We start from the raw sequence: 12,492 nt of genomic DNA on the forward strand, positions 1-12,492 counted from the left end.
GAATTAAGTGTTGTACAGCCTTGAGATGAGTCTTCACACCTGTGAAATGTGACATAATGCGTGTCAGGTGCTTAGGCAGGTTGTAGGTTTCACTGGATGCTTATAGAATGTTGATCAGGTGCATATGTGTCAACAAGTCTCTTTCATAGAACATATGCTCATCACATGACATTTGGGAGAAGAAAAAAAGTACAATTGCATGCTTTCAAAACCTAGCATGCAAAATGCCATCCAACGCTCTATTTCTAGCACACGATGACATCACCATTACTATCACAGTCTCATCATTAAACCAAAGTCTGTCTTTCAATGGCCTTCTTCTCAGATATGGTGGTCATTATATTCAGGACTTGGTTTGGACCACACCCATCGATATGGCAAGCAAATAATGGATGATTTTTTATTTGTGCAATGGAACAAGATTTTACATTTGATGGAAGATGAGAAGCTCTACACGTACCCAAGATGAATAGAGCACCTCAATTTTCACCTCATCATGTGCAGTCAGTATTCAGAAGTTTGACTAGTCTGCTATCTCTGCAATAGGTTTATCACCTGTGACAAAGAAAACCAATTGTAACTTTTTCACATCTTATATTGTTGACTTTTCATGGAATTTTGCCCATCTTCTGTGATGCTACTTGCAACTGTTTCCATGTGGAAAATGTAAAGGCCATGAAACGATAAACAGCTTCTAGAGGGATGTGTAAGGAATACTCGTGGCTTCATTGGGAATCATGAAATAGACCTCTGTCTTGCTTTTGAGAAATGATAGCACACAAAGAGAGGGAGAAAGGGGATGGCAGGTAAAAGATATGGAATTCTTTGGCCTGTTTCTATATTTTGTGGCATTCAGGTTTGTACTCAAATGAATTGGTAGCCATGATAAAGTTGGACAGCCACTCCTTGAATAACGTAATCCACTTTGTGTGCCCCATACTTGTTTACTCCGAGACTCTTTACGAGGTAACACACAAGGTTTTCTGCACTAGGCTGAATACATATTGTATAAGCTAATGAATAGCAGTGTAGTATAAACATATGTTCAGGAGCCAGATGCATGTTCCTGAGTTCTTTCTCTGTAGAAGGAAGAGAACAAAGTTTCATGCAGAGTTTACAATGGATACAAATACAAATGAAGTCTGTCTCATGTTGATGTAGGTGTATAATCTATGGTGCAGAGTTTCTGTGGCCATTTTCACCTTAATTGCAAATGATGGCTTGGATCTTTGTCAATAAGGAGCAAGGGTCAGATGACCTTACATTTTATAGATGAATGGTCCTACACTCAATTTGCCAGATGTTTATCGGGCAAAATTGTACAATTTGTGCCAATCCAACTAACAGTGTCTTTAATCCATAGTCTCTGCTGCAAATGTTTCATTTGTGGCATCTTTCTTGAAACAGTGTGGTGTATATTAGATGAATGCTGAATGCTCTAAATCTTTATTGTAAAATCCTGACTGTACAGGCTCGTACTGGATACTCAAACATGTCACTAAATACCATCTTTAATGTCTTTATAAATACTGAAAAATTGTGTATGTACACAGCCACTTGCACATGCACTGTACATGCTTGTACATTATAACTTTTATTCTTCACTCTCTCTGAATAGGCTATACATGTATTCATTATAAATAGTTTCAGTATACATTTTTTTTTTCATATCTACACATATTTGTGAATGCACATGTGCATATATGTATACCCCTTTCTCTCCCTCTCTGTCCCCTTCTCTCTCTCTCTCTCTCTCTCTCCCTCTCTCTCTCTCTCTCTCTCTTTTTCTCTGTAAAACAAAAGTTAGAATTTGAGTTGCTGAACTATTTATGTGCTGGATGAAACAAAGACTTTTTGGGGGGAGGAGGTACCCTTTTTTATTCAAACAAAACATCTATACTGCATCCAGCAGGGCGTTCAAATTGTGTCAGCTGCAAATTCAGGTCAGACGTCATCCCAGCTTTCCCGATGTAATCAGTCTAATTCAGTTGCTCTGGATTTTCACATTGGGGGATGAAAAGGGGAAAAAATGGCCTCAAAATCTCAACTAGATGAGTGATATCAAAAGGATAGAGAAAATTTACACCTCATGTGCCGCAATGCTACCCTGGTAGATGGCATGCTTGTATTAGAAGAGATGAGCTGTTCTTAATCAAAAGATTATCTGATTTGAGCCAATTTTTCCAGGTGTGACCTTTGTGAGTCAGAGGACTGTCATACTAGACACGCAGAACTAAGTTTGGTGAAAACACAAATTTGTCTGCCAGGAAACGTTGATTTATAAAATGAGATGTGTATCTTGTCCATTGCTGAGTCAATCAATTGGTCATTTTTAAAAAGTGAAAACAGGAAAGATGTTTTCATCAAGTCTGAGAACATATGCCAGGTGAATTGCTTGACACCCCACCCCCACCCCTGGACACACACACACACACACATACACACAGACTCGAGACACACCCACATAAAACTTAACGTCTCTTCAGATGACAGAGTAATTACTGTATTGCTTCTTGATGGATTTAAAATGAAAATTAAAGAAGAACAAGTTGGGAAAAGTGAGTTGTATTATCCTTGCAAAAATCCTTTTTTCCGTCATTTCCAAAATTATGCACAGTATGTTTTACTGGCAAACAGTAAATAGGTATTAAACTCTGTGATGACTTTCTGTTTTGCCTCTTCATGATTACCAGGGGTATAAAATTATCAGTAAAGTGGATCTCAGTCATGTGAAGGTAACAATACCATTACCTATCCCGACGAGACGCAGTGCAGAGTCTCCATGCGCCAGCGACTGGGCTGTGTGTAGTTAACCTTTACCATGTGAGATTATACATTGTATGTGAACCTGCATCACAAAACCACCGGAAAAGCAACAGAATTTATGTATTTTTAGTTAATGGCAGACTTACATGTAAGAGCAAACTTTAAACATTCAAATGATGTATAACTCAATGCAAATGAACCTTCCTAACCTGTCTAGATAAAGGAAAGGAAGTACATGCAGGAAAAATGTTTACTGAAAAAACGGGCTTTGAAGCTTATAAGGGTTTATTCAAGTGTTAAATCTCTCTAGGCTGTGCTCTGTGCTATGGATGGTACGAAAGAACAGGATGTGAAACTCCATAAAAACCACAGTGAAGTGATTATCAGATTACGCTGACATTTTCACACTCGTGAAGCAAATTCTATATATACATTGTACCTGATACAAACTTTATAGTGCATGCAGTAGCACCATCCTTTCAGTAGTTATCAGAGTTTTTTTTTTTTTTAAAGATAATAATGAACCATGTAAAGGTTTGATTTTTTTTTTTAAATGAAAGGGAGCCTGTTACCAATACCTAATTACACTCTACAATAAAACACACACACACACATACACTCTAGAAAACTGCAGAAAACACATTCAATTTGCCGCTTGTTTCTTGATTCCAAACTTTAGAATCTGTATGTAGAAAAAGAATTGATCTTCCAGAAATAATGAAAAACTCAAGATTGACTTGGCTGACCCATTTCACCTATTTGAGTCCTCATGTATAAAAATCCGGGTGGGCAACGTGTTTGTTGGTTTTGTGATGCATGGTCATATATACTCTCGTGTATACAACATTTTTGTATTTTTGGTCCTCTGTTGTAAATGCAAAATTATCACTTCATTTGTGATGTCTTGATTTTAAGATTTATATGAGTAGGTAGTGTAGTAGTGTACAATACTCCAAGAGAGCATAATATGCAATATTAGAAATGTGTTACTTCTCTTGTATAGTGAAACCCAGTATTGAATGGAAGGAGAAAGGGTAAGAGACACTTATGTTTGTTTGTTGTTTTACCTAATATTCATATTCCCAATATTTTCATTATTTTATATGACATAGGTGTTCCACGATGTGGCATACAAGGCAAAGAATGTCAAAGATCTCTTGGCCGGTATTGATGAGTTCATTGACTCGGTCACAGTGCTTCCACCAGGTGAGACAATCGCCCTGATCCACGATGACCCTAATGGATCATTGTATTAATCCACAACTTTACTAGAAGCAGCCAATCAGAAATGAGCTCTGACAAGTGTGCATTTCGATTGGCCAGTTGATTGCAAGTTTGAATTCAAATATTTCTTGATGCAGTAATGATGAGTGTGAGACATTCATGATTTTAAACTTGTTTTTAATGATTCTTGTGAGGCAGATAAGTTTACATACAGTACTATACATGATTGCAACATACAGTAACTGACATTGGAAAATAGCCACCTCTTCCCTGTCTGGCAGCTCTGATGATTTATTACATTACTCTTCAGAATGAAATGTTAATAATTTCTTGTTTTCAAACCTTTGCAGGTATGTGTCGGTACATTATATGTATGATGTACATGTATGTATGTTTGACCTTCAAATACAAGGTACTTGTATTCTTTTATGCATGCATATCAATGTACAACCGTATTTAACCACCTGCGTTGCTTTTTATGGGATTTGGAAATACATTCGTGGTGTGTCTTCAGATACTTTATTGAGCTATGCTCTCATGATTAGGTGGGATTATACCTTTTATCAGTCCTTTCAACATTATGTAACAAAGCTACGTGTAGTCTGTTTTTATGTTTGTTTGTTTGTTTGTTTGTTTGTTTCATGAATATACAGAAATAAATCATGTCAAATCGCATTGTTCAGAATCGGTCACGTGCAGTCAAACCTTCCTTTAGCAGCCACCCAAGGGAGACGAAAAAAAGCATGCACTGTATGGGTGTAGGCATGGAGCTACTGTTTCAAGTTGTGTAGCTCAATGATATAAGTCTGTTCATGTGTACTCACGTACTTGCAGCATATAAATGAGCTAATAACAGCATTTTGTACATTGAACAATGCTGTAGTTGGTCACATTATTGCATACTAGCTGGCATACAGCAAGCAAGCTTTTCACAAGTACATTACTGTGCATAAATGATGGGTGAATGTAGCAGTGGCAATCACTGAGCTGTCCACCATATATGACTGTCAAGGCTATAAAGTAGAAAAACACTGACGTTTTAATTACTAGCCAGCCTGTGGCTCCATATGCCACTATACAGCTGAAAAATGTACCGTGAGATACAAAATTGGTGGCAGCTGGCTGCGTTTTTGGTCGTCACTGTATGCAAGATCTTTTCCATGGTATTTCCGGGGGGGGGGGGGGGGGGGGGGGGTTGACTCCACTGGCCTGTGCCTGCTCTAAGCTGGTGACTGCTACTAAAGGCAGATTTGGCTGTGAAAGATATTGACATGACAATCAGATTACACACTGTCGGTCTGCTGAATGCTTGGTTGGGGTGGAATTCTTTATTACGCAGTTATATTTTGCTTTTTCTGATTCCCTTCAGACTTTGTGTGTAGTAAAATGAAGAATTTCTGCTTTGCAATGAATTTTTAAAATACCATTACAAGGAAAATGAACTCTAGTCTTTGCAGGTGTCATTAATTAAGCTTTGCATACAACCTGTGTTCCATCCTGTGATTCATATGTTTCACTTCCTGTGTACAAAGTTTTCATCATTGTGTGTATCAACATCCATTCAGGTGCTTGGGATCCCAACATCCGAATTGAGCCCCCAAAGACTGCCCCCTCCCAGGCCAAGAGATTGTCAGCCTACCCCTCGGCCTCCCCTAATGGACATGTGGAAGGGATTGATGACACAGACGGGGGACATGAAAATCATGAGGGCTTGGAGAGGACGGGCAGGTAAGGAGAACCCTAGCATGAGATGAAAGGAGGATGAGGATGAAGGAACGTTTGAGGTTTACAGAAAGTGAAGGAGGAAGAAAATGAGAGAGAGAGAGAGAGAGGGAAGATTTTGAAGGCTTGAAGAAAGAGGGTTGTTAAAGAGGATGGCTAGTAACTGATCAGTGGGATTCAGTGGGAATGCTGGGGGATGATTGTTCCAATCCTTGTGGGATTCATTTAAGAGTATATTATATATCTATTGTTGTGTGAAAATTATTTGCTTCAGAATGGTCTCATATTCAAGTAATGTGCAGTTTAATGCTTCCAGGTTAGCGTCCCTGGTCAGTGATGGAGCATTAATCTGCACATTACTTGAATATGAGACCGTTCTGAAGCAAATAGTTTTCACACAACAATAGATATATAATGTACTACTCTTAAAAGACAAGTCCACCGTCACATACATAAGGATTGAGAGAATGCAGCAATATTAGTGGAACACATCAGTGAAAGTTTGAGGAAAATTGGACAATCCATTTAAAAGTTATGAATATTTTAAGTACCGCAGTGCACATTTCTTCGACTTGCTACTGACGTATGTTAAGGGTAGTATTATTCCCCATGCCTTCTGAAAGAGAGAAGTCGAGCGTTCTTTTGTTATGCGAGAAAAATGGAAATATGTTGGATTTTCTTTATTCTTTCTTTATATCGTTGTACTCATGTGACATCACAAGCTATAGTAGTCTTTTCATTCAGCCGTGACTGAGAGCAGAAACTTCAAAAATTCATAACTTTTTAACAGATTGTCCGCTTTTGCTCAAACTCTCACTGATGTGATCTGCTAATATTGCTGCATTCACTCAACCCACATGTCTATGAAGGTGAACTTGTCCTTTAAATGAATCCCACAAGAATTGGAACAATCATCCCCCAGCATTCCCACTGATTCCCTCTGATCAGTTACAAGCCATCCCCTTTGATAAGGACCAAGAAATAAAAGAACAGTTTGGGAGCAAGGCATTAAAGGGGAATGTGACAAGATAGAGATAAAAGATGAGGTCATTGAAAAGAATCAGAGAAGAGCACTAGTGACAAAAGATGTGGGTACAAATGATACCCTGTAGATGATAGTGTTATTGACACTCCAATCTTGACATTAATCTCCATCTGTACCAGGTTATTTGGTGGTCTGATTCAGGACTGCAAACGTCGGTTCCCCTGGTTCCTCAGCGACTTCCGGGATGCAATGCACATACAGTGTGTGGCCTCCTTCATCTTCATGTACTTTGCTTGCATCACACCTGTTATCACCTTCGGGGGTCTGCTTGGTGAAGCAACACACAACCAAATGGTGAGACACATAAAGGAGAACTACTCTGTAAAGCCCCTATCATGTAGACCTCTTAGGAAAGTTGGGATGGCTTCTGAGAATCACACAATAGCAAGAAGGGATTTTGCAATAGAAATTATGCTCACATGGGTCTTAATGCTGATGTCATATTGAAACGTTCACTACAAAACTCATCTCCAATTTCTTATGGGGGATATCAAGCTCTCAGAAATTGAGTGATAAGGACAGTTTTTAACCAGTTACAAAGTAATGGTCTTCTGCATGAAGGGAAAATCAACTGCAGTAACACTGTCTATTTTTCCATGATCTATGGGAATGTTAATGCTCAGAATTTGCCCAGTTGTCCAGATTTCTGGACAACTGACCTCAAATAATCATATTTGTTGAGAGATCTTAACATTTTTATTGACTGAATTTACATCAGACCAAAGTCATGGTGCAACTGTAGTTTTCTAGAAATTTTGGACCTTTCCATAGACTGATATCTTGTGACTTAATTAAATCAGAATGTGTACATGTACTTATTTTTGTTTATTTGTGTGTGTGTGTGTGTGTGTGTGTGTGTGTACAAATGAAATGGAGAGCTGCTTAACATGTTACTTAGATTTTCACAATTTATTTAGCTCTCTAAATTTGAGATAATTTTTTACTTGGTTCTAATAATTTCCCTAATTCTAACAGTTCTCCCTCTCTGATTATGTCTTAATGTTTACATACTATGCAACATGATTAAGAATTCCCCTTAAAACATTTTGAATTGTCGTTTTCATTTATGTATGTATTCAGCTCTAATAAGAGAATTACGTTAAACTCAAACCTTTGGTTTTCTCAGTGAACTCGCCGTCACATTTTATTTGGTATGTAAAATATTTTTTTAGCAATTACAGTACCAACATAATTAATATTCATATTCCTTTTTGTTCTCCAAAGGATTTACCTGGCGACGTATGGCTGGTGAAAACTTACTTCTAAAGAACGTAATATCAATTGACATACGCGCACCCACACCGACCCATACCCCACAACTCAACACAGGAACACACAAACAAACTTACGTTCCGACAAAAGGTTCTTGTGGGAGTACCCCGTTATTTTTCCCATGGACAAGTAATACTCCCTCAATGTCATTTTTACCCCACAGTGCCTGACTAAATAAAGCGAAACACAAAATGGAACTCCCACAATGTACCACTGTCCTCTTACTCGTCCAAGCACATACACACACACACACACACACACACACACACACACACACACACACACACTTTCCATTAAGCCAGAGACGGACAGGCATCCACAGACGTGAGCATGTGCAGTCTTGAATTGATAGGCGTTCCCTTGGGCAAGGACGTACACTGTAATAACTCCACAACCTTCCTCGTGGTTGATGAATGATTTAAATTATTCATCCTACCTTAAACATCGAACTTGAACCGGCACATCCCCTTTATACGGGCTGCCTGAAACACGTCGCATGTTGTAATTATAAATCTCACACTTGCCAAGTTACTTTGATGTAAACTTCAGAAGGTCAGTGGTGTCCATGACAAACCCATCGTGGTTCGGAAGAGTATGCCTTTATTATTGCGGTGTCCCGTAAATTTTGACGCCTTTTCCTAGCCCACACATGGACCTCAGTCTTATTTTGTTGTTTTCATTTGCATATATCAACTGAAGAAAGTAAGGGAAAACATTCCTCTGCCTCATAGGCTACTATTCCTCATATGGATTATTACTTCTGTTCAATATTGAGTCGCAGAATGCCCAGATGAGCGCCTTGTTGAGAGTCACTTGAGCGATGATTACGTAACGGCACGAAATTAGTTTGACAGGTTGCTGTCAAAATACCATAACTTTGTTTATGATTGCGCTGGTTTATTGCTGAAATATGAACCTCCTCCTGTTGATAAGAGAGAGGAAACGGGTTTGATTGGCTTTCCTCATGGGAAGCAAGGGTTATTTCACCGACTATAAATACGAGCGATGGAGCAAAGCAGCGATTACATCCTCTTGCGAATTTCCTGAGTAAGCCTTACAAATCGCATCATTTCAAAGGTAAGTGTGTTAACCAAACCCATAGAATGTCCTTACAGTTGATTAGATAGATCTTTCTCGCAAGCGATATCTAGAACATTAGTATCTTTATTTAAAGATTAACTCAGTTTAGTTGAGTCGGAAGGGGGGTTCCCATGCACCCCAAACATACATTTTTTTTTTTAAATCTACTTCATCTAGACCAATTTTGTGCGTAGATTTAAAAAATGCAATGTTGACAGGTCAAAGCGTGTCCCATAGTGGTCAAAAATCCGTTTCCATGGTAATGCATGGTGAAAATGTCAGTATCTCATAAAAATACATGTAACCTTTGATAAAACTGTTCAATTATCATGGCTTTGGTCTCAAATTAAAGAAAATTAAATTATCTATATGATGATACCAATTATGTAGGGGGTTATACCAATCTTCATATCAATTTTGAGGCCAGAATTCAAATTTTTCACATTTTTTAGCAAAAATGCATTTTTACCATAAAACTCTTCTATCTGTAAATCATGCCAAAACAAATTCAATTTGTTTGAATATTCTTCAAAATTATACCAAATATGTATATAATAACATGTGAAAATTTCGTAGATATTGCTCAAAACAACAAGAAAGTTACGGCCATCCAAAGTTGACATTGACACCTGTCAAGAATTGGTCAAGAATTTCCAGATGGATGATGATGCGCGCCCTCTATTGTGGAGAAATAAGCAAGCTTGCTTGTGATAGGACAAAAGTTTTGGTGAGAAGATTTATTGTTTGGATCAGACCGGGATCAGTCAAAGAAATCTGCCATAAATCAAACCTCTGGTATGTATATGATTGCATTTTGTGTCATATTATTGTTTTTTAAAACCATTCTGCAACATACATTTATTTTTGCCTGAAAGCAAAGTACAAAAAAAAACTTTATTTATTGAAGCTTTTCCACTATAAGTTTATGTTCAGTGAACTTCGGTCTCACATGTTTAAAAATGTGTTAGGATTTAGGTATGACAAGAAATCAGAACTTGTTGATGTGCTGTGTTGAATTGAGTTGAATTTACTAATATTTAAAGAGAACATCTATGAATAGATTGTTATTTGTATAGTTACTTTGCTGAGTGTGAAAGTAACAGACTGCAAGATTAGTTTGATGGAATGATACTGTCTGTAACATAATACTAGTTTTGGTGTAGACCTTAGTTCTGTAGACTCTACATAATTTTGTATTCATTACAATAGATCTGTAATGTTAGAGTCTAGTACTATGTAATTAACTGATGGCGAAAACTAAAAGTAAACAGAAGCACCCAAATTTTATCTAAATTTGCAATATTTCATGAGGTTTATTTTCATGCCTCTGCACTGAAGGTGTCGAATCCGGGGGGGGGGGGGGAGGGGATTTGGGGCACATCCCACAGGATTGGCATTTACTGTACATCCTCTCACTAAATAGATATTTTGAAGCAATGCTTCTCCTATCATTTCCACGACATTCATTGATATAAAAGTGTGTAGCTGTATTGCTGGAACTACTTCTAAAACCATGCACAAAAGAACGTCGGTATTTGCGTCCATAGTATCTGTGTGATGTAATTACGGGGCTTGAGCGGCGGTGTAATTTTGGACACTTCCCAGGGGATTGCTTTTGAATGTTGACCCTTTTGACAATATAGTTAATGTAGAGCATTTTTTCTTTTTGTAATTATATTGTATTTCGTACAAACAAAAGGGCAATTGCTGTACAACCGTAATGACAATGTGAAGGCATGGTAAATTGAAACATATTTGTGCTATATGCTAGTGCATGCTTCCTATATTGCCCTGGGGGTTGGATGGTTTTGAACGAATCCCACTCGGTTGCCTTTGAATGTGCACCCCTTTGACTATACGGTGATTGTAAAGCAGTGTCTCTATACCATTTAAAAATCATGAAAAGTAAAGTGTCTTTATTTACCACTCGGCAAAACGACTTTACATGCATGTACAAGTGAGTTTGCTTTGGCATATAATGTATGTTTTGTTAATCTGTTTTGGGACCACGACGGTGAGGGCAGGGGTGATCTGGGCACTTCCCAAGGGTTTGACAAAATAGATATTGTAAAGCAACGTCTCCTATATCACTTTAATTGCATTTTACGAAAATAAAAGCGTATGTGCTACACAGGCGGAAGAGCTGTTCAAAGGCATGTAACCATGGAACATTTTTCGCGGTTGTATACTGCATGTTTTTTCATTGCCTTTAGGATTATTTTGAGCACCTCCCATCACAAGGTGGTCTCTGCAAGTGAAACCTTTGGACTGCATAGATATTGTGGATCAGTGTTGTTACTTTATCTCTACCCCGGCAATTTTTATAGAAAAAAAAAGTGTATTGATATGGCAGGAATCCAATTCAACAGAATTCAATTCAATTTTTATTTCATTTTTCGACTAGAACAGATAGACATCACTTTCTTTGTAACAGAAAATGAGGTGCGTAAAATTATGTCTAATGAGAAGAATGTACAATGATTACAGCACCATACGATAATTATACATAATCACAAAACTCAAGTGATAGTTCTAAAACTCAAGGAACGACCTTTTTTTTTTTTTTGAGACATGCACTTTTGGAACGACTGTATATACTATAATTGATAATAATTGATATTTGCGTTACAAAGGTCATGACGTATAGAGGCAATTAATGTGTGCACTTCCCATATAGTAGGCTCCCTTCGAATGATAACAACTTTAACTATGTCAGTGTAAGTAAAAATTGCAAAGCAATATATCGTCTGTTGACTTCATTGAATTTCATTAAATAAAAGTTTCTTTGCTACAGGATCAGAAGGACTGTTTAAATGCATGTACCCATAGAACATATTCACGTATCTGCGCTGGTACATGATTATTGCATGTCTTAGACTGTCTTTGGGTGGGGTAATTGTGGGCACCCTCCACGAGGTTGTCTTCGTATGTGAACCATTTTCACCTTATAGATATTGTAGAACAACAATTCTTCTAGAACTTCCACTGAATTTTAATGGAAATGAAATGAATAGGACGTTATGCACAGAGTTTTTTTTTTTCCCGCTTCAAACAGCTGTATTCACGTGTGTATAAATATAATGTTTTGTACCGGGCCATGAGGGTATAGGGATAAATTCGGATACCTCCCTGCATGCGAGCCGCTTTGACTGTGCACCACTTTTTAAAGATATACACATTGTAGAAAAATGTCTTCGCTGTCAATTGCAATTGTATTTCATGGAAATAAAAAAAAAAATCTTTGCTAGACGGCGAAATGACTTTAGAATAAGATCTTGTACGCTTAGAACAACGGAAATCGTGTTGGTTGATGCATGTTTTGTAAATTAATGGTCGTGGGGATAATAATATGATTGACTTGGGTAACTTTGGGCACTACCAAC

At 37.7% G+C, this 12,492-nt stretch overlaps 1 protein-coding gene across 1 annotated transcript in view; it reads left to right on the forward strand.

The window, feature by feature from the left end:
- LOC139708629 (electroneutral sodium bicarbonate exchanger 1-like) overlaps positions 1-7,051 on the forward strand; it is a gene marked incomplete at its 3' end in the record, with an annotated part of 88,219 nt that extends 81,168 nt beyond the window's left edge. Inside the window, exons 10-12 of the mRNA XM_071620569.1 lie at positions 3,879-3,972; positions 5,556-5,718; positions 6,877-7,051. Of these exons, the coding sequence (XP_071476670.1) occupies positions 3,879-3,972; positions 5,556-5,718; positions 6,877-7,051 (432 nt within the window). The remainder of the gene's footprint in view (positions 1-3,878; positions 3,973-5,555; positions 5,719-6,876) is intronic.
- Between the last annotated feature and the right edge of the window lie 5,441 nt (positions 7,052-12,492).

This window comes from Diadema antillarum, unplaced genomic scaffold (assembly GCF_040938485.1).
Source record: "Diadema antillarum isolate AM-2024a unplaced genomic scaffold, OU_Dant_1.0 seq00001357_RagTag, whole genome shotgun sequence".
Taxonomy (NCBI): Eukaryota; Metazoa; Echinodermata; class Echinoidea; order Diadematoida; family Diadematidae; genus Diadema; species Diadema antillarum.